General features: G+C 40.2%; 1 protein-coding gene across 10 annotated transcripts in view; it reads left to right on the forward strand.

Moving 5' to 3' along the window:
* The window catches only part of LOC110491220 (uncharacterized), a 94,232-nt gene that overhangs the window by 66,458 nt on the left and 3,051 nt on the right, over window positions 1–24,723 (forward strand). For 8 of the 10 annotated variants that reach the window (XM_036945893.2, XM_036945894.2, XM_036945897.2 and 5 more), the window contains 6 exons: window positions 1,756–4,236; window positions 6,751–6,888; window positions 9,235–9,312; window positions 17,247–17,333; window positions 18,075–18,252; window positions 18,415–18,645. In XM_036945893.2, the coding sequence (XP_036801788.2) occupies window positions 1,756–4,236; window positions 6,751–6,888; window positions 9,235–9,312; window positions 17,247–17,333; window positions 18,075–18,252; window positions 18,415–18,645 (3,193 nt within the window). The remainder of the gene's footprint in view (window positions 1–1,755; window positions 4,237–6,750; window positions 6,889–9,234; window positions 9,313–17,246; window positions 17,334–18,074; window positions 18,253–18,414; window positions 18,646–24,723) is intronic. The other 2 variants (XM_090201687.1, XM_090201689.1) reach the window with 1 other exon arrangement.

Genomic DNA, 24,723 nt, shown 5'->3' on the forward strand with positions numbered 1-24,723 from the left:
TCTATCCCTGTATCCTCCCCTCTCCCTCTCTATCCCTGTCTCCTCTCCTTCTCTATCCCTGTCTCCTCTCCTCTCTTCTCCCTCTCTATCCCTGTCTACTCTCCTTCTCTATCCCTGTCTCCTATCCTCTCCCTCTTTTTCCGTGTCTCCACTCCCTCTCTATCCCTGTCTCCTCTCCCTCTCTTACCCTGTCTCTTCTCCTCTCCCTTTCTAACCCTGTCTCCTCTCCTCTCCCTCTCTATCCCTGTCTCGTCTCCTCTTCCTCTCTAACCCTGTTTCTTCTCCTCTCCCTATCTAACCCTGTCTCATCTCCTCTTCCTCTCTAACCCTGTCTCTTCTCCTCTTCCTCTCTAACCCTGTCTCCTCTCCCCTCCCTCTCTAACCCTGTCTCTTCTCCTCTTCATCTCTAACCCTGTCTCCTCTCCCATAACTCTCTAACCCTGTCTCTTCTCCTCTTCCTCTCTAACCCTGTCTCCTCTCCTCTCACTCTCTAACTCTGTCTCCTCTCCTCTCCCTCTCTATCCCTGTCTCCTCTCCCCTCCCTCTCTAACCTTGTCCCTTCTCCTCTTCCTCTCTAACCCTGTCTACTATCCCCTCCCTCTCTAACCCTGTCTCTTCTCCTCTCCCTATCTAACCCTGTCTCATCTCCTCTCTCTCTCTATCCCTGTCTCCTCTCCCTCTCTAACCCTGTTTCTTCTCCTCTCCCTCTCTAACCCTGTCTCTTCTCCTCTCCCTCTCTATCCCTGTCTCTTCTCCTCTCCCTCTCTAACCCTGTTTCTTCTCCTCTCCCTCTCTATCCCTCTCTTCTCCTCTCCCTTTCTATTCCTGTCTCTTCTCCTCTCCCTCTCTAACCCTATCTCTTATCCTCTCCCTCTCTATCCATGTCCCTTCTCCTCTCCCTCTCTAGCCCTGTCTCCTCTCCCTCTCTAACAATGTCTCCTCTCCTTTCCTTCTCTATCCCTGTCTCCTCTCCTCTCCCTCTCTAACCCTGTCTCCTCTCCCTCTCTATCCCTGTCTCCTCTCCCTCTCTATCCCTGTCTCCTCTCCCTCTCTAACCCCGTCTCCTCTCCTCTCCCTCTCTATCCCTGTCTCCTCTCCCTCTCTATCACTGTCTCCTCTCCCTCTCTATCCCTGTCTCTTCTCCTCTCCCTCTCTATCCCTGTCTCCTCTCCTCTCACTCTCTAACCCTGTCTCCTCTCCTCTCCCTCTCTATCCCTGTCCCTTCTCCTCTCCCTCTCTATCCCTGTCTCCTCTCCTCTCCCTCTCTATCCATGTCTCCTCTCCCTCTCCCTCTCTATCCCTGTCTCCTCTCCTCTCCTTCTCTATCCCTGTCTCCTCTCCTCTCCCTCTCTATCCCTGTCTCCTCTCCGTCTCTATCCCTGTCTCTTCTCCTCTCCCTCTCTATCCCTGTCTCCTCTCCTCTCACTCTCTAACCCTGTCTCCTCTCCTCTCCCTCTCTATCCCTGTCTCCTCTCCTCGCCCTCTCTAACCCTGTCTCCTCTCCTCTCCCTCTCCATCCCTGTCTCTTCTCCTCCCTGTCTCCTCTCTTATCTCCGCCCCTCCTCTCCTCTCCCTCTCTTTTCCTGTCTAATATCCTCTCTCCTCTCCACTCCTCTCCTCTCTTCTCCTCTCCATCTCTAACCCCGTCTCTTTTCTTATCTCCTCCTCTCCTCTCCCTTCCCTCTCTAACCCTGTCTCTAATCATATCTCCTTCTCTCCTGTCTAAACCTGTGTTCTGTCCTCCTCTATTTAAAGGACAACAACATGACATCAGCTCCTGCATACGAGAGTATTTTACTGCCCCGCCTCCACACCAAGACCTCCTCCTCTTCATCCCCCTCCTCCTCCTCCGGGGCTCCTCAATCTTGCGTCTCTTTCTCCTCCTCCCTGCCCAAGAACACCTCCATCTTCTCTAGTCTGAAGATAAGGAGCAAGAAGAGGAGAAGGAAGAGAGACGCTGGCCGCCACACCATTCAGAAAATCATGGTTGTAGAGGGGGAGGAGCAGACAGAGGTGGCATGTCCTGCTGAAGCTGCACCCCAGCAAATCACGCTGTACGACACCCAGACCTGGCCAATGAAGGAGGGCCGGAGGAAGAAGAAGAGCCTATTAAAGGCCGAGGGGGTGGGGCCAGGGCAGGGGGTGGAACTCGTGGACTACATGGATAACCCATTGGCCAGGGATATTGAAGATGAATGTTCTGGGGTCTCCACTGTCAGCCCCTATGCAGTGACAGAGGCAGTCTCTATAGCTCCACCCAGGGGCCAGGTGAGGAGCCACTGCAGGTTCCTGTCTCTGGGGTCTGTTTTGACCTTCGACCTCTCCAAAGACATGAGGTTGATCCCCAGTATACAGGATGTCATCACTATAGGACTCCCAGAACACAGGGGAACCCCCAACCCAAACCTCAATCCCAACCCTCACACAGAGACACATGCAGCCCTCAGCTCTTTCAAACATACCCGCTCCCCTCCCTCAGACACGCACAGAGGACCAGACAATGAGGCCGTCACTACTTACAGATATGAAACAATGACACAGATACAGACACAGCCACTACTGACACTGACACTGACACAGCCACTACTGACAAAGACACAACCACTACCGACACAGACACAACCACTACTGACACAGATACAGACACAGACACAACCATTACTGACACAGACACAGCCACTACTGAGACAGACACCGACACAAATACTAAAACAGACAAAGCCACTGACACAGGCTGTTCAGCTAGAGCCTCTGTCTAATCTAGATACAGATTTTCCTCCTCCTCCTCCTCCTGCCCTGGATGAGGACTGGGATCAGAACGTATCAAGCAATGACCTATCCCTATCACAGATCCAGACCGTACTCCAGGAGCCTGAGCAAGAGTGGTCGGAGCTCATCTTCAGCAAGCAACCACCAATCACAGCTTATTGCCCAAAGAGTCCCACTCCAATGAACCGAGACCATTACAATTACATGGAAACGACCATGGTTAGTAGAAGTCCTATTGTAAAGAGCAAGGACCCCTGTCCCTCCTCAGCCTATCAGAACCATGAGAGCAAGGACCCCTGTCCCTCCTCAGCCTATCAGAACCATGAGCGCAAGGACCCCTGTCCCTCCTCAGCCTATCAGAACCATGAGCGCAAGGACCCCTGTCCCTCCTCAGCCTATCAGAACCATGAGCGCAAGGACCCCTGTCCATCCTCAGCCTATAAGAACCATGAGAGCAAGGACCCCTGTCCCTCCTCAGCCTATCAGAACCACGAGTGCCTCATTCAGGACCTCAATGGACACCAGTACCATCATAGGTTGAAGACCCATAGAGAGAGTGTTGACCTCCAGGAGACCAGCCAGGCTTCTCAGATGGTTGTGAATCTGAAGGTCAGTGGGTTAGGGAGTATGATGCAAGACTCTATGGACTCTGGCATCTCTGGTGTCTCCAACTCTGGGAGCTTGAAGCTCAATGCACCTGATGTTCTCCAAGAGCCCCAGCCCATGAGGACTGTGGTGGGGAGGCTAGTGTCTCTGGAGGAGGGGCGCATGGAGGCTGTGTCCACACCCAGGGAAAATCCCACAGAAACCCCAGCTCCTGCCCACCCAGAGACAAAAACAACACCCAGAAACAGACACCACCAGACAGAGACAGAACTCGACTCTGATCCGCTCGACCCCGACCTCACCATCCATCCAGACCACCAGCAGTTTGAGGAGGTAGAGGAGGAGCTGGAGGACATCTGGAACCATAGCAATGGCTACAGACAGAGTATCTCCTCTGACATCATGTACCAGCCACACCAAGAGGAGAAGGAGGGGGGAAGTAGCAACACCCCAGGACTGACCACAGACCCCCTCTCACCCCCCCAGGCCCAGCCCCAGGCTACCCCCTACAGAAAGCTGATAACAACTTCTGCCCCTAACCTTCTGGTGGCTGAATTCACACTCCCCTCCTCCCTCCAAACCCTACTGGGGTACAACCAGGACCAGAACCAGGACCAGGGCTTTAGCCAAGACCCTAACTCCAGAGAAGAGCTCCCTATGCTGGCTAACAGAGACATGAGGTCCTGGGCAGCTTTCCCTATTCAGGACCAACCCTGGAGGACCACACCACTGGTCAATGAAACGGCAGCACAACCAGTCAAGCTGCCGGAAATGGAGGACCAGAAGAGATATATCTACCATTATAGAGAGGAGGAGGAAGAGGATGAGGAGGAGAAGATGGAGGACACAGGTTGTCCAAAGGTGAGGTCTACTTTTGACAGGCTCACTGACTTTGACCTCAGAGATCACTGAGCTACTGTTTTCTCTACTCTACTGTATCTACTCTACTGTCTCTACTCTACTGTCTCTACTCTTCTGTCTCTACTCTTCTGTCTCTACTCTGTCTCTACTGTCTCCACTCTGCTGTATCTACTCTACTGTCTCTACTCTGCTGTCTCTACTCTGCTGTCTCTACTCTACTGTCTCTACTCTACTGCTGTCTCTACTCTGCTGTCTCTACTGTCTCTACTGTCTCTACTCCGCTGTCTCTAGTCTGCTGTCTCTACTCTGCTGTCTCTAGTCTGCTGTCTCTACTGTCTTTACTCTGCTGTCTCTACTCTGCTGTCTCTACTCTACTGTCTATACTCTACTGTCTCTACTCTACTGTCTCTACTCTGCTGTCTCTACTCTACTGTCTCTACTGTCTCTACTCTACTGTCTCTACTGTCTCTACTCTGCAGTCTCTAGTCTGCTGTCTCTACTCTACTGTCTCTACTCTACTGTCTCTACTATACTGTCTCTACTCTACTGTCTCTACTCTGCTGTCTCTACTATACTGTCTCTACTATACTGTCTCTACTCTGCTGTCTCTACTCTACTGTCTCTACTCTACTGTCTCTACTATACTGTCTCTACTATACTGTCTCTACTCTACTGTCTCTACTCTGCTGTCTCTACTATACTGTCTCTACTATACTGTCTCTACTCTGCTGTCTCTACTATACTGTCTCTACTATACTGTCTCTACTATACTGTCTCTACTCTGCTGTCTCTACTATACTGTCTCTACTATACTGTCTCTAATATACTGTCTCTACTCTACTGTCTCTACTCTGCTGTCTCTACTATACTGTCTCTACTCTACTGTCTCTACTCTGCTGTCTCTACTCTGCTGTCTCTGCTCTGCCTTCTCTACTCTACTGCCTCTACTGTCTCTACTCTGCTGTCTCTACTGTATCTAGTCTGCTATCTCTACTGCCTCTACTCTGCTGTCTCTACTCTACTGTTTCTACTCTACTGTCTCTACTCTACTGTTTCTATTCTGCTGTCTCTACTCTGCTGTCTACTGTCTCTACTGTCTCCACTCTGCTGTATCTACTCTACTGTCTCTACTCTGCTGTCTCTACTCTGCTGTCTCTACTCTACTGTCTCTACTCTACTGCTGTCTCTACTCTGCTGTCTCTACTGTCTCTACTGTCTCTACTCCGCTGTCTCTAGTCTGCTGTCTCTACTCTGCTGTCTCTAGTCTGCTGTCTCTACTGTCTTTACTCTGCTGTCTCTACTCTGCTGTCTCTACTCTACTGTCTATACTATACTGTCTCTACTCTACTGTCTCTACTCTGCTGTCTCTACTCTACTGTCTCTACTGTCTCTACTCTACTGTCTCTACTGTCTCTACTGTCTCTACTCTGCAGTCTCTAGTCTGCTGTCTCTACTCTACTGTCTCTACTCTACTGTCTCTACTATACTGTCTCTACTCTACTGTCTCTACTCTGCTGTCTCTACTATACTGTCTCTACTATACTGTCTCTACTCTGCTGTCTCTACTCTACTGTCTCTACTCTACTGTCTCTACTATACTGTCTCTACTATACTGTCTCTACTCTACTGTCTCTACTCTGCTGTCTCTACTATACTGTCTCTACTATACTGTCTCTACTCTGCTGTCTCTACTATACTGTCTCTACTATACTGTCTCTACTATACTGTCTCTACTCTGCTGTCTCTACTATACTGTCTCTACTATACTGTCTCTACTATACTGTCTCTACTCTACTGTCTCTACTCTGCTGTCTCTACTATACTGTCTCTACTCTACTGTCTCTACTCTGCTGTCTCTACTCTGCTGTCTCTGCTCTGCCTTCTCTACTCTACTGCCTCTACTGTCTCTACTCTGCTGTCTCTACTGTATCTAGTCTGCTATCTCTACTGTCTCTACTCTGCTGTCTCTACTCTACTGTTTCTACTCTACTGTCTCTACTCTACTGTTTCTATTCTGCTGTCTCTACTCTGCTGTCTACTCTACTGTCTCTACTCTGCTGTCTCTACTCTGCTGTCTCTACTCTGCTGTCTCTACTCTACTGTCTCTACTCTGCTGTCTCTACTCTGCTGTCTCTACTCTACTGTCTCTACTCTGCTGTCTCTAGTCTGCTGTCTCTTCTCTACTGGCTCTACTCTGCTGTCTCTACTCTACTGTTTCTACTCTACTGTCTCTACTCTGCTGTTTCTATTCTGCTGTCTCTACTCTGCTGTCTACTCTGCTGTCTCTACTCTGCTGTCTCTACTATACTGTCTCTACTCTACTGTCTCTACTCTGCTGTCTCTACTCTGCTGTTTCAGTTGTATTTCTTATCACTGTTTCACTCTTTTTTATGTACAACTGTTATCAATTTTCGCTTGACAGTAACAGACAAATGACTCCATTCAGCAAATACTTGTAAATAAACTCAGTGAATGTCAATCTTGACCCTGAGAGGACCTCTCCCCTCTCTCCAGGACCCATCAATGAGTCTGCTGTCTGTCCACATGGGTCTGCACGGAAACAATCAGCGAGCTACAAGTTGTGGCACTCTGGAAGGTGTCATGGAAAAGCATGGAGAGAGTCTGGCCACAGGGGGGCGATGTGGCACTATGGTGAGAGGCCTGGAGGAGCAGGGACAGAGACTGGCCACAGGGGGACAATGTGGCACTATGGAGGGTGACCTGGAGGAAAAGACAACACAGTCATACAGCTAGTTAGTCATCTAGTTAGTCATCTGGTTAGTCATCTAGTTAGCCATCTAGTTAGTCATCTAGTTAGTCATCTAGTTAGTCATCTAGTTAGTGCTCTAGTTAGTAAACTAGTTAGTCAGCTAGTTGTTCATTGAGTTAGCAATCTGGTTAGTAATCTAGTTAGTCCTCTGGTTAGTCAACTAGTTAGTCAGCTAGTTAGTCATCTTGTTAGCCATCTGGTTAGCCATCTGGTAAGTCTGGTTAGTCCTCTAGTTAGTCAGCTATTTAGTCAGCTATTTAGTCAGCTAGTTTATAAGCTAGTTAGGCACATGTTTAGTCAGCTAGTTAGTCAGTTAGTTAGATATCTAGTTAGTCAGCTAGTTAGGCATCTATTTAGTCAGATAGTTAGTCAGCTAGATAGTCAGCTGGTTAGTAATCTGGTTAGTCTTCTAGTTATTATAGTTAGTCAGCTATTTAGTCAGCTAGTTAGGCATCTTGTGCCTTTTCTATTGAGTGAATAAAAGTTACATTTTTGTGTCTGGTTGGGATGTGTTGATCTCTGGCTGATATTGGGATGTGTTGATCTCTGGCTGATATTGGGATGTGTTGATCTCTGGCTGATATTGGGATGTGTTGATCTCTAGCTGATACTGGGATGTATTGATCTCTGGCTGATATTAGGATGTATTGATCTCTGGCTGATATTGGGATGTATTGATCTCTGGCTGATATTGGGATGTATTGATCTCTGGCTGATATTGGGATGTATTGATCTCTGGCTGATATTGGGATGTGTTGATCTCTGGCTGATATTGGGATGTATTGATCTCTGGCTGATATTGGGATGTGTTGATCTCTAGCTGATATTGGGATGTATTGATCTCTGGCTGATATTGGGATGTATTGATCTCTGGCTGATATTGGGATATATTGATCTCTGGCTGATATTGGGATGTATTGATCTCTGGCTGATATTGAGATATATTGATCTCTGGCTGATATTGGGATGTGTTGATCTCTGGCTGATATTGGGATATATTGATCTCTAGCTGATATTAGGATGTGTTGATCTCTGGCTGATATTAGGATATATTGATCTCTAGCTGATATTAGGATGTATTGATCTCTAGCTGATATTGGGATATATTGATCTCTGGCTAATATTGGGATGTATTGATCTCTGGCTGATATGTTGATCTGTTGATCTCTAGCTGATATTAGGATGTATTGATCTCTAGCTGATATTGGGATATATTGATCTCTGGCTGATATTGGGATGTGTTGATCTCTGGCTGATATTGGGATATATTGATCTCTGGCTGATATTGGGATGTATTGATCTCTGGCTGATATGTTGATCTGTTGATCTCTAGCTGATATTAGGATGTATTGATCTCTGGCTGATATTGGGAAGTATTGATCTCTGGCTGATATTAGGATGTATTGATCTCTGGCTGATATTGGGATGTATTGATCTCTGGCTGATATTAGGATGTATTGATCTCTGGCTGATATTGGGATGTGTTGATCTCTGGATGATATTGGGATGTGTTGATCTCTGGCTGATATTGGGATGTATTGATCTCTGGCTGATATTGGGATGTGTTGATCTCTGGCTGATATTGGGATGTATTGATCTCTGGCTGATATTGGGATGTGTTGATCTCTGGCTGATATTAGGATGTGTTGATCTCTGGCTGATATTGGGATATATTGATCTCTAGCTGATATTGGGATGTGTTGATCTCTGGCTGATATTGGGATGTGTTGATCTCTGGCTGATATTAGGATGTGTTGATCTAAGGCTGATATATTGATGTGTTGATCTCTGGCTGATATTAGGATGTGTTGATCTCTAGCTGATATTGGGATGTATTGATCTCTAGCTGATATTGGGATGTATTGATCTCTAGCTGATATTGGGATGTATTGATCTCTGGCTGATATTGGGATGTGTTGATCTCTGGCTGATATTGGGATGTATTGACCTCTAGCTGATATTGGGATGTATTGATCTCTAGCTGATATTGGGATGTATTGATCTCTGGCTGATATTGGGATGTGTTGATCTCTGGCTGATATTGGGATGTATTGATCTCTAGCTGATATTGGGATGTATTGATCTCTAGCTGATATTGGGATATATTGATCTCTGGCTGATATTGGGATGTATTGATCTCTGGCTGATATTAGGATGTATTGATCTCTAGCTGATATATTGATCTGTTGATCTCTTTGGTCATGTATTTCTTTCTAACCTGTCATCAGAATGGGAGTGGGTCTGAGCTGCAGACGATGGAGGGAACTCTGGAGAGGAAACACAAGCTGCAGCTGGGAGGGAAGAAGGTGAGAGGGGAACAATACAACAGATATTGCATTTATACTACATTTACAAGCGATACTACTACATTTATGCTTTATACTACATTTACACTCTATACTACATTTACACTCAATACTACATTTACACTCAATACTACATTTACACTCAATACTACATTTACACTCAATACTACATTTACACTCAATACTACATTTACACTCTGTGCTACATTTACACTCAATACTACATTTACACTCAATACTACATTTACACTCAATACTAGGTTTACACTCTATATTACATTTACACTCTATACTACATTTACACTCAATACTACATTTACACTATGTACAACATTTACAATCTATATTACATTTACACACTATACAAAATGTACACTCTGTGCTACATTTACACTCATTACAGCATTTACACTCAATGCTACATTTACACTCTATACTCCGAAAGTTACACTCTGCACTCCAACATTTAAACTCCATACTACATTTACACTACATACTACATTTACATTCTATACTAAAACATTTACACTATACACTACAAGATTTACACTCTACAACACATGTGCACTGTATAGTACAATGTTTACACTCTGTGCTAGACACTACAACATGTATAGTCTGTACTACACAATACTACAGACACTACAACATTTACCCTCTGCACTATATTTATGCTCTATACTATAGTTACACTCTATACTGTAGTTACACTCTATACTATAGTTACACTCTATACTATAGTTACACTCTATTCTATAGTTATACTCTATACTATAGTTACACTCTATACTATAGTTACACTCTATACTATAGTTACACTCTATACTATAGTTACACTCTATGCTATAGATACACTCTATTCTATAGCTACACTCTATACTATAGTTACACTCTATTCTCTAGTTACACTCTATTCTCTAGTTACACTATACTATAGTTACACTCTATTCTCTAGTTACACTCTATACTATAGTTACTCTATACTATAGTTACACTCTACACTATAGTTACTCTATTCTATAGTTACACTCTATTCTCTAGTTACACTATACTATAGTTACACTCTACACTATAGTTACACTCTATACTATAGTTACACTCTATTCTCTAGTTACACTCTATTCTCTAGTTACACTCTATTCTCTAGTTACACTCTATACTATAGTTACACTCTATTCTCTAGTTACACTATACTATAGTTACACTCTACACTATAGTTACACTCTATACTATAGTTACACTCTATTCTCTAGTTACACTCTATTCTCTAGTTACACTCTATTCTCTAGTTACACTCTATACTATAGTTACACTCTATTCTCTAGTTACACTCTATTCTCTAGTTACACTCTATTCTCTAGTTACACTCTATTCTCTAGTTACACTCTATTCTCTAGTTACACTATACTATAGTTACACTCTATTCTCTAGTTACACTCTATACTATAGTTACACTCTATACTATAGTTACACTCTATACTATAGTTACTCTATACTATAGTTACACTCTACACTATAGTTACTCTATTCTATAGTTACACTCTATTCTCTAGTTACACTATACTATAGTTACACTCTACACTATAGTTACACTCTATACTATAGTTACACTCTATTCTCTAGTTACACTCTATTCTCTAGTTACACTCTATTCTCTAGTTACACTCTATACTATAGTTACACTCTATTCTCTAGTTACACTCTATTCTCTAGTTACACTCTATTCTCTAGTTACACTCTATTCTCTAGTTACACTCTATTCTCTAGTTACACTATTCTCTAGTTACACTATACTATAGTTACACTCTACACTATAGTTACACTCTATACTATAGTTACACTCTATTCTCTAGTTACACTCTATTCTCTAGTTACTCTATTCTATAGTTACTCTATTCTATAGTTACACTCTATTCTCTAGTTACACTATACTATAGTTACACTCTACACTATAGTTACACTCTATACTATAGTTACACTCTATTCTCTAGTTACACTCTATTCTCTAGTTACACTCTATTCTCTAGTTACACTATACTATAGTTACACTCTATTCTCTAGTTACACTCTATTCTCTAGTTACTCTATTCTATAGTTACACTCTATTCTCTAGTTACACTATACTATAGTTACACTCTATTCTCTAGTTACACTCTATTCTCTAGTTACACTATACTATAGTTACACTCTATACTATAGTTACACTCTATTCTCTAGTTACACTCTATTCTCTAGTTACACTATTCTATAGTTACACTCTATTCTCTAGTTACACTATACTATAGTTACACTCTACACTATAGTTACACTCTATACTATAGTTACACTCTATTCTCTAGTTACACTCTATTCTCTAGTTACACTCTATTCTCTAGTTACACTATACTATAGTTACACTCTATTCTCTAGTTACACTATACTATAGTTACACTCTATTCTCTAGTTACACTCTATACTATAGTTACACTCTATTCTCTAGTTACACTATACTATAGTTACACTCTATTCTCTAGTTACACTATACTATAGTTACACTCTATTCTCTAGTTACACTCTACACTATAGTTACACTCTATACTATAGTTACACTCTATTCTCTAGTTACACTCTATTCTCTAGTTACACTCTATTCTCTAGTTACACTATACTCTAGTTACACTCTATTCTCTAGTTACACTATTCTCTAGTTACACTATACTATAGTTACACTCTACACTATAGTTACACTCTATACTATAGTTACACTCTATTCTCTAGTTACACTCTATTCTCTAGTTACTCTATTCTATAGTTACTCTATTCTATAGTTACACTCTATTCTCTAGTTACACTATACTATAGTTACACTCTACACTATAGTTACACTCTATACTATAGTTACACTCTATTCTCTAGTTACACTCTATTCTCTAGTTACACTCTATTCTCTAGTTACACTATACTATAGTTACACTCTATTCTCTAGTTACACTCTATTCTCTAGTTACTCTATTCTATAGTTACACTCTATTCTCTAGTTACACTATACTATAGTTACACTCTATTCTCTAGTTACACTCTATTCTCTAGTTACACTATACTATAGTTACACTCTATACTATAGTTACACTCTATTCTCTAGTTACACTCTATTCTCTAGTTACACTATTCTATAGTTACACTCTATTCTCTAGTTACACTATACTATAGTTACACTCTACACTATAGTTACACTCTATACTATAGTTACACTCTATTCTCTAGTTACACTCTATTCTCTAGTTACACTCTATTCTCTAGTTACACTATACTATAGTTACACTCTATTCTCTAGTTACACTATACTATAGTTACACTCTATTCTCTAGTTACACTCTATACTATAGTTACACTCTATTCTCTAGTTACACTATACTATAGTTACACTCTATTCTCTAGTTACACTATACTATAGTTACACTCTATTCTCTAGTTACACTCTATTCTCTAGTTACTCTATTCTATAGTTACACTCTATTCTCTAGTTACACTATACTATAGTTACACTCTATACTATAGTTACACTCTATTCTCTAGTTACACTCTATTCTCTAGTTACACTATTCTATAGTTACACTCTATTCTCTAGTTACACTATACTATAGTTACACTCTATACTATAGTTACACTCTATTCTCTAGTTACACTCTATTCTCTAGTTACACTATTCTATAGTTACACTCTATTCTCTAGTTACACTATACTATAGTTACACTCTATTCTCTAGTTACACTCTATTCTCTAGTTACTCTATTCTATAGTTACACTCTATTCTCTAGTTACACTCTATTCTCTAGTTACTCTATTCTATAGTTACACTCTATTCTCTAGTTACACTATACTATAGTTACACTCTATACTATAGTTACACTCTATTCTCTAGTTACACTCTATTCTCTAGTTACACTATTCTATAGTTACACTCTATTCTCTAGTTACACTATACTATAGTTACACTCTATACTATAGTTACACTCTATTCTCTAGTTACACTCTATTCTCTAGTTACACTATACTATAGTTACACTCTACACTATAGTTACACTCTATACTATAGTTACACTCTATTCTCTAGTTACACTCTATTCTCTAGTTACTCTATTCTATAGTTACACTCTATTCTCTAGTTACACTCTTATACTATAGTTACACTCTATACTATAGTTACACTCTACACTAAAGTTACTCTATTCTCTAGTTACACTCTATAATATAGTTACACTCTACACTATAGTTACTCTATTCTATAGTTACACTCTACACTATAGTTACTCTATTCTATAGTTACACTCTATACTATAGTTACACTCTATTCTCTAGTTACACTCTATTCTCTAGTTACACTATACTATAGTTACACTCTATTCTCTAGTTACACTATACTATAGTTACACTCTACACTATAGTTACACTCTATACTATAGTTACACTCTATTCTCTAGTTACACTCTATTCTCTAGTTACTCTATTCTATAGTTACACTCTATTCTCTAGTTACACTCTTATACTATAGTTACACTCTATACTATAGTTACACTCTACACTATAGTTACTCTATTCTATAGTTACACTCTATACTATAGTTACACTCTATACTATAGTTACACTATACTATAGTTACACTCTATTCTATAGTTACACTCTATACTATAGTTACACTCTACACTATAGTTACTCTATGCTATAGTTACACTCTGTTCTATAGTTACACTCTATACTATAGTTACACTATACTATAGTTACACTATTCTATAGTTACACTCTATACCATAGTTACTCTATTCTATAGCTACACTCTGTTCTATAGTTACACTCTATACTATAGTTACACTCTATTCTATAGTTACACTCTATTCTATAGTTACACTCTATACTATAGTTACACTATTCTATAGCTACACTCTGTTCTATAGTTACACTCTATAATATAGCTACACTCTATTCTATAGTTACACTCTATACTATAGTTACTCTATTCTATAGCTACACTCTGTTCTATAGTTACATTCTATACTATAGTTACTCTATTCTATAGCTACACTCTGTTCTATAGTTACACTCTATACTATAGCTACACTCTGTTCTATAGTTACACTCTATTCTATAGTTACACTCTGTTCTATAGTTACACTCTATACTATAGTTACACTCTATGCTATAGTTACTCTATTCTATAGCTACACTCTGTTCTATAGTTACACTCTATACTATAGTTACACTCTATACTATAGTTACACTCTATGCTATAGTTACTCTATTCTATAGTTACACTCTATACTATAGTTACACTCTATACTATAGTTACTCTATTCTATAGTTACACTCTATACTATAGTTACACTATATGCTATAGATACACTCTATTCTATAGTTACTCTATTCTATAGCTACACTCTGTTCTATAGTTACACTCTATACTATAGTTACTCTATTCTATAGTTACACTCTATACTATAGTTACTCTATTCTATAGTTACACTCTATACTATAGTTACTCTATTCTATAGTTACACTCTATACTATAGTTACTCTATTCTATAGTTACACTCTATACTATAGTTACTCTATTCTATAGTTACTCTATTCTATAGCTACACTCTGTTCTATAGTTACACTCTATACTATAGTTACTCTATTCTATAGTTACACTCTATACTATAGCTACACTCTATTCTATAGTTACACTCTATACTATAGTTACTCTATTCTATAGCTACACTCTATACTATAGTTACACTATATGCTATAGATACACTCTATTCTATAGTTACTCTATTCTATAGCTACACTCTGTTCTATAGTTACACTCTATACTATAGTTACTCTATTCTATAGTTACACTCTATACTATAGTTACTCTATTCTATAGTTACACTCTATACTATAGTTACTCTATTCTATAGTTACACTCTATACTATAGTTACACTCTATGCTATAGATACACTCTATTCTATAGTTACTCTATTCTATAGCTACACTCTGTTCTATAGTTACACTCTATACTATAGTTACTCTATTCTATAGTTACACTCTATACTATAGTTACTCTATTCTATAGTTACACTCTATACTATAGTTACTCTATTCTATAGTTACACTCTATACTATAGTTACACTCTATACTATAGTTACTCTATTCTATAGTTACACTCTATTCTATAGTTACACTCTATACTATAGTTACTCTATTCTATAGTTACACTCTATGCTATAGATACACTCTATTCTATAGTTACTCTATTCTATAGCTACACTCTATACTATAGTTACACTCTACACTATAGTTACTCTATTCTATAGCTACACTCTATACTATAGTTACACTCTATACTATAGTTACATTCTATACTACAGACAATAAACCATGTACATTCTATACTACAGACAATACACCATGTACTCTCTGTACTACAGACACTACACCATTTACACTCTATACTACAGACACTACACCATTTACACTCTATACTACATGTACGCTCTATACTACAGACTACACAATTTACACTCTATACTACAGACACTACACCATTTACACTCTATACACCATTTACACTCTATACTACATTTACACTCTATACTACAGACACTACACCATTTACACTCTATACCACATTTAAACTCTATACTACAGACACTACACCATTTACACTCTATATTACATTTACACTCTATACTACATTTACACTCTATACTACAGACACTACACCATTTACACTCTATACCACATTTAAACTCTATACTACAGACACTACACCATTTACACTCTATACTACATTTACACTCTATACTACAGACACTACACCATTTACACTCTATACACCATTTACACTCTATACTACATTTACACTCTATACTACAGACACTACACCATTTACACTCTATACTACATGTACCATCTATACTACAGACACTACACCATTTACACTCTATACTACATTTCCACTCTATACTACAGCCACTTCACCATTTACACTCTTTACTACATTTACACTCTATACAACATTTACACTCTATACTACAGACACTATACCATTTACACCCTATACTACATTTACACTCTATACTACAGACACTACACAATTTACACTCTATACTACATTTACACTCTATACTACATTTACACTCTATACTACAGACACTACACCATTTACACTCTATACTACATTTACACGCTATACTACAGACACTACACCATTTACACTCTATACCACATTTAAACTCTATACTACAGACACTACACCATTTACACTCTATACTACATTTACACTCTATACTACAGACACTACACCATTTACACTCTAAACTACATTTACACTCTATACTACAGACACTGCACCATTTACACTCTATACTACATTTACACATTTACACTCTATACTACAGACACTACACCATTTACACTCTATACTACAGACACTACATCATTTACACTCTATACTACATTTACACTCTATACTACAGACACTACACCATTTACACTCTATACTACAGGCAGTACACCATTTAAACACTATACTCCATCATGTACACACTATACTACATTGACACTGTATACTACAGCCATTAAATCTACTCTCTACACTACAACATCTACAACATTTACAGAGAGTTAATGTGTCTGTCTGTCTTTTCTAGGCCAGGTCTCCAGATAGTTAATGTGTCTGTCTGTCTGTTCTAGGTCTGGTCTCCAGATAGATAATGTGTCTGTCTTTTCTAGGCCATGTTTCCAGATAGCTAATGTGTCTGTCTTTTCTAGGCCATGTTTCCAGATAGCTAATGTGTCTGTCTTTTCTAGGCCATGTTTCCAGATAGCTAATGTGTCTGTCTTTTCTAGGCCATGACTCCATCTAGTTAAGGTGTCTGTCTTTTCTAGGCCATGTTTCCAGATAGTTAATATGTCTGTCTATTCTAGGCCAGGTCTCGAGCATGGAGCTCCCATCATGCAGTGCTTTACAAACAGACACTCTGCTTCTACCAAGACAGAAAGGATACACTGAGGGTGAGACAAGGCAGGACGCTAGTTCAGACATAAAAGGTCAAATAGGGGTTGCTGGTACTTGTCGTCTTTCATACATGTTTCAGTGTGTTACCTGTGGTTTATAATATACGTGTCAATGTGTTTCCTGTGGGTTATAACATACGTGTTAATGTGTTTCCTGTGGGTGATAACATACGTGTCAATGTGTTTCCTGTGGGTAATAACATACGTGTTAATGTGTTTCCTGTGGGTGATAACATACATGTCAATGTGTTTCCTGTGGGTGATAACATACGTGTCAATGTGTTTCCTGTGGGTGATAACATACATGTGTCAATGTGTTTCCTGTGGGTGATAACATACGTGTCAATGTGTTTCCTGTGGGTGATAACATACGTGTCAATGTGTTTCCTGTGGGTGATAACATACGTGTCAATGTGTTTCCTGTGGGTGATAACGTACTTGTTATCAACCCGGGTTATGAGTCAACCCGCTCATCACTAACACAGTCGCGCTGTCTGATGGATAAGACATGGGTTTATGTCTGTCTTGTTCTCTCTTCATGGTTACATCTTGAAACATCCATATAAACCATGTGTTTATAAATTATTCCAGTAAGGTCCTTGTCCTTGTGTTGTGAGATGGGACGCCAGTTGACAGTGATCAGAAATGTGATTTATTCTACAGTGTTTCAGAAGACAATTCTATTCTCAGTAGTCCCAAATGGACACAATTGTCCAGTAATGTCCCTGTGTCCTCCAGAACTGTGTGTGTGGCCTGTCTCTAACCCTGACGGGAGCAGAATGTGTCTCAGCCCCAGAGAACACTAAGAAACCACAGTGTTTCAGTCTGCGCTTAAGAGATGGCTCAGAGTACCTCCTCAACACAGCAAACCGATTCATGATGAAGAAATGGATGCTGAAAATACAAGCCAACAGTGGTAAACACAAAATATACAGCATCTCATTTCTATGGGTAAACACAACTATTGAGTAAAAAGTCTGCAATATTATACTGATGAACAGAGAGTTAATATATGCCACCTGTTATGTAAAATGCATTGACTATAGCTCTTGTCTGTGTATCTGTGTGTTTCCTGTAGTGCCCAGTGAGCATGTCTCCTCCATGACGTCACCCAGCGACCTCTTGGTTCAGGACCACCCCGCCCCCTTCACCACCTCTTTCCTCTCACAAAGTACCAGCAGGGGGACGACCAGAGCCAAGGAGATAGTTGTCCTGACCAGAGAGACCAGAGAGACTCACCGTCAGATCCCTCAGTTGCACCCAGAGAAACAGCAGGACCCAACATCCTCATCACATACAGGCCGTCGTGGTAAGAGTCTGGCTCTGGGATATACAGAATCAACCTAAAGTAGGATGGATCCAAAGTACTATTTATTACTTGTAGATGATTTAAGGACACAACGGGTACTCTAATATACTATCACTATACTACTGGTATACTGGTACTCTAATACACTATACTACTGGTATACTGGTACTCTAATACACTATACTACTGGTATTCTGGTACTCTAATACACTATACTACTGGTATATGGGTACTCTAATACACTATACTACTGGTATATGGGTACTCTAATATACTATCACTATACTACTGGTATACTGGTACTCTCATACACTATATTACTGGTATTCTGGTACTCTAATACACTATACTACTGGTATTCTGGTACTCTCATACACTATACCACTGGTATACTGGTACTCTAATACACTATATTACTGGTATTATGGTACTCTAATACACTATACTACTGGTATTCTGGTACTCTAATACACAATACCACTGGTATACTGGTACTCTAATACACTATAACACTGGTATTCTGGTAGTCTAATACACTGTCACTATACTACTGGTACTCTGGTACTCTAATACACTATACTACTGGTATTCTGGTACTCTAATACACTATCACTATACCACTGGTATTCTGGTACTCTGATACACTATACTACTGGTGTTCTGGTAGTCTAATACACTATACTACTGGTATTCTGGTACTCTAATACACTACACCACTGGTATACTGGCACTCTAATACACTATACTACTGGTATTATGGTACTCTAATACACAATATTACTGGTATTCTGGTACTCCTATATACTATCACTATACTACTGGTATTCTGGTACTCTAATACACTATATTACTGGTATTCTGGTACTCCTATATACTATCACTATACTACTGGTATTCTGGTACTCTAATACACTATATTAATGGTATTCTGGTACTCCTATATACTATCACTATACTAATGGTATTCTGGTACTCTAATACACTATATTACTGCTATTCTGGTACTCCTATATACTATCACTATACTACTGGTATTCTGGTACTCTAATACACTATACTACTGATATTCTGGTACTCTAATACACTACACTACTGGTATTCTGGTACTCTAATACACTATACTACTGGTATTCTGGTATTCCAATACACTATACTACTGGTATTCTGGTACTCTAATACACTACACTACTGGTATTCTGGTACTCTAATACACTATACTACTGGTATTCTGGTACTCTAATACCTTATACTACTGGTGTTCTGGTACTCCTATATACTATCACTATACTACTGGTATTCTGGTACTCTAATACACTATACGACTGGTATTCTGGTACTCTAATACACTATACTACTGGTATTCTGGTACTCTAATACACTATACTACTGGTATTCTGGTACTCTAATACACTATACTACTGGTATTATGATACTCTAATACACTATACTACTGGTATACTGGTACTCTAATACGCTATACTACTGGTATTCTGGTACTCTAATACACTATACTACTGGTATTCTGGTACTCTAATACGCTATACTACTGGTATTCTGGTACTCTAATACGCTATACTACTGGTATTCTGGTACTCTAATACACTATACTACTGGTATTCTGGTACTCTAATACGCTATACTACTGGTATTCTGGTACTCCTATATACTATCACTATACTACTGGTATTCTGGTACTCTAATACACTATACTACTGGTATTCTGGTACTCCTATATACTATCACTATACTACTGGTATTCTGGTACTCTAATACACTATACTACTGGTATTCTGGTACTCTAATACACTATCACTCTACTAGTGTACAGGTTTGCTGTTAAACTTTTCCTAATCAGTTTTTTTTAAATGGAACACTCACTTATAAAGGTGACCTGTGGACATGTAATGTAGACTTGGGAGCACTAGTGTTAGTCAGATAACACATTCAATGGTTACACATGGTTCCATCTGTATAGGTGGTTCCAGTCCAGTGTGCTCAGGCTGTTGTTACATGTATCACCTGAGGGGTGCGCATCACCAGCAGTCTTCTTTATCACGTTACGTTGTCTGTGAAAACCAGTAGCATGGACAAGATAGAATAAATCAGTTATTTATTCAGATGTGGCTCTGGGCTTAGCTATAACACAGCCTCTGCTATAGAATCTAACGTGTCCGTAGTCACACCTTTACAATGCAGAACACAGGTCGTCTGTCTCCCAACCCGTTAGTGTCCGTAGTCACACCTTTACAATGCAGAACACAGGTCGTCTGTCTCCCAACCCGTTAGTGTCCGTAGTCACACCTTTACAATGCAGAATACAGGTCGTCTGTCTCCCAACCCGTTAGTGTCCGTAGTCACACCTTTACAATGCAGAACACAGGTCGTCTGTCTCCCAACCCGTTAGTGTCCGTAGTCACACCTTTACAATGCAGAACACAGGTCGTCTGTCTCCCAACCCGTTAGTGTCCGTAGTCACACCTTTACAATGCAGAACACAGGTCGTCTGTCTCCCAACCCGTTAGTGTCCGTAGTCACACCTTTACAATGCAGAACACAGGTCGTCTGTCTCCCAACCCGTTAGTGTCCGTAGTCACACCTTTACAATGCAGAACACAGGTCGTCTGTCTCCCAACCCGTTAGTGTCCGTAGTCACACCTTTACAATGCAGAACACAGGTCGTCTGTCTCCCAACCCGTTAGTGTCCGTAGTCACACCTTTACAATGCAGAACACAGGTCGTCTGTCTCCCAACCCGTTAGTGTCCGTAGTCACACCTTTACAATGGAGAACACAGGTCGTCTGTCTCCCAACCCGTTAGTGTCCGTAGTTACACCTTTACAATGCAGAACACAGGTCGTCTGTCTCCCAACCCGTTAGTGTCCGTAGTCACACCTTTACAATGCAGAACACAGGTCGTCTGTCTCCCAACCCGTTAGTGTCCGTAGTCACACCTTTACAATGCAGAACACAGGTCGTCTGTCTCCCAACCCGTTAGTGTCCGTAGTCACACCTTTACAATGCAGAACACAGGTCGTCTGTCTCCCAACCCGTTAGTGTCCGTAGTCACACCTTTACAATGCAGAACACAGGTCGTCTGTCTCCCAACCCGTTAAAATCGAAAAACAGATTTTACAGGAGCTACATTTTCTTCTTTCTGGCACAGATTCATGGGACGATCTTAAAATGGTACACACAAATTAACCATTGTGAGTAACTATCAATACATACCATGACAATTTCAACATAAACCCTATTTAATGTGCAAAAAAAAATTCACAGAAAATGGATTGTTTGCAGTATGGATGAGATGAGATGGAGGTCATTACCACCAAAATAAATGATTAGGCCTTTTTTAGGTGTGACGCAGAATGTCACATCACATCAACGTGTGCCAGGGCTAAAAAAAGTTTGGGAACCACTGCTTCGTAGAATACCTGTTTGATGTCCTGTCAAATGGAGAAGGTGCAGGTATAGAAGTTACCACTAGGTGGACTCAGAGAAGCACTCAGTGACAGCTACTGCCAAGTTCCTATGGTCTGATTGAACAGCAGTAGCTTATCAGAACTGTGTAGACAGCTGGCCACTGTCACTATATCCTTATACGGGTTACAAACTGCAGCCCGCTTTGAGTGAGAAATCATGAATGTATTCACATGAAATGCCTTGGTCCGCAGCGCGTCTCTCGGTGAACAGGGCAGACTTGGAAAGGGGGCTGGGCCTTTTTGCGGTATGCTTGTAAGTCTCCGATTGTCCGAAATGGTTCCAATAAGTCTTCTACTGTTGTCCTTCTTCGTAGTTGTCTGGTATCCCGTGACTTGTTGTGAAGTCCTGAACAGAACTACAGAGTTGATTTTCCTTCCAATTCGCTCTTGAAGATGCTTCTTTGAAGATAGGCTAGCTAGCCGTATCAATGGTTCAATGTGGTGACGAGAGTCGCGTAACACGATGGTTTGAGCAGACTAACAGGATGGTCCTACTTAAATTTGCTTTCGAAGATACTTTATTTAGGACAGCTAATCAGCTGTACCAGAGATTGTCCTGGAGGTGAGTTTATCGTTTCCACCTCGTGTTGAGAGTCAAAGTTCAAACCACTTTAAACAAGCAGCTGCAGCATCACGTTTTTATGGTCTAACATGGTCTTTTGCTTGAAGGGGGTGGTTCCGGCAGGCTGACACGTTCTCGGGGCGGTGACTGCTCACTGTACAAAGTTGTGGAAAACAATTATCTCTTATAGATTCTAAAATCACATCCCTCTTTAAAAAAAAAAAAACGCTTTCAATATTGTTCATATTATATGCACCAATGCATAGTATGGAAACATCATATATGTAGTGGGTATACTTTCCAAGTTACAGGATTTCCTTTATAATATTTTTAATGACATCACAAAATAACAAACAAAATGACATTAGTGTTCTATAGATGACCTCTGACCATTTCCCACGTTCTATGTTAGAAATATAGTTCCAGTAGTTGCTTTTGAACGTGTTAGAGTTTCTGCAGGAAAAGGTCTGTTGGAGACAAAGCACATTCCTTTGGTGAATTTGGAGAGGGCAGGCCTGGATCTTCTCCCTTGATTTACAACAGGACGTGAGTTGTTAATCCCCTCTAGTTCTTTCCTTCCCCCTCTACGGGTGAGAGGAGGTCTGATTGAAGTTATTCATTGCAAACCTGATCTGAACTATTTGGATTCTACTGGACAGTCATGACATTGTGTTTCTTGGCCCAGCAAGTCTCTTCTTCTTATTGGTGTCCTTTAGTAGTGGTTTCTTTGCAGCAATTCAACCATGAAGGCCTGATTCACACAGTCTCCTCTGAACAGTTGATGTTGAGATGTGTCTGTTACTTGAACTCTGTGAAGCATTTATTTGGGCTGCAATTTTCTGAGGATGGAACTCTAATGAATGTATTCTCTGCAGCAGACGCAACTCTGGGTCCTTTCTGGTGGCGGTCCTCATAAGAGCCAGTTTCATCATAGCGCTTGATGGTTTTTGCGACTGCACTTGAGTTCTTCAAATTTTGCGGATTGACTGACCTTCATGTCTTAAAGTAATGATGGACTGTCGTTCTTGCAATAATATGGACTTTTACCAAATAGGACTATCTTCTGTATACCACCCCTACCTTGTCACAACACAACTGATTGGCTCAAACGCATTAAGAAGGAAAGAAATTCCACAAATTAACTTTTTACAAGGCACACCTGTTAAATGAAATGCATTCCAGGTGACTACCTCATGAAGTTGGTTGAGAGAATGCCAAGTGTGTGCAAAGCTGTCATCAAGGCAAAGGGTGGCTACTTTGAAGAATCTCAAAAATAAAATATATTTGGGTTACTACATGAGTCCATATGTGCTATTTCATAGTTTTGACGTCTTCACTATTATTCTACAATGTAGAAAATAGTAACAAATAAAGTAAAACCCTGGAATGAGTAGGTGTGTCCAAACTTTTGACTGGTAGTGTATACTGACCAAAAATATCAACAGAACATGTAAAGTGTTGGTCCCATGTTTCATGAGCTGAAATAAAAGATCCCAGAAATGTTCCGTACGCACAAAAACCTTATTTCTCTCTCATTTTTAGTGAGCATTTCTCCTTTGATAATCCACCCTCCTGACAGGTGTTTCATATGAAGAATCTGATTAAACAGCATGATAATTACACAGGACAATTGGGGACAATAAAAGGCCACTCTAAAATGTGTAGTTTTGTCACACAACACAATGCCACAGATGTCTCAAGTTTTGAGGTAGCATGCAATTGGCATGCTGACTGCAGGAATATCCACCAGAGAATTTAATGTTAATTTCTCTACCATAAGCCGCCTCCAATGTCATTTTAGAGAATTTGGCAGTACGTAGAACCAACCTCACAAACGCAGACCACTTGTGACCACACAGAAACGTCATAAAAAAACAGCTCCGGGAATCTGAGGGCCCGGGAATAGGCTCGTTGATACAACTTTGGAAGTTCGCTAGCAACAGCTTTTGGACAGATCCAGTCGATGATTTGATACAATGTTGCACTTCACTAGCAAGAGGTCAAGACAGTAACCTATAACCTATAGGTTATCTCT

This window comes from Oncorhynchus mykiss, chromosome 16 (genome assembly GCF_057628025.1).
Source record: "Oncorhynchus mykiss isolate SJ-2025 chromosome 16, ASM5762802v1, whole genome shotgun sequence".
NCBI lineage: Eukaryota > Metazoa > Chordata > Actinopteri > Salmoniformes > Salmonidae > Oncorhynchus > Oncorhynchus mykiss.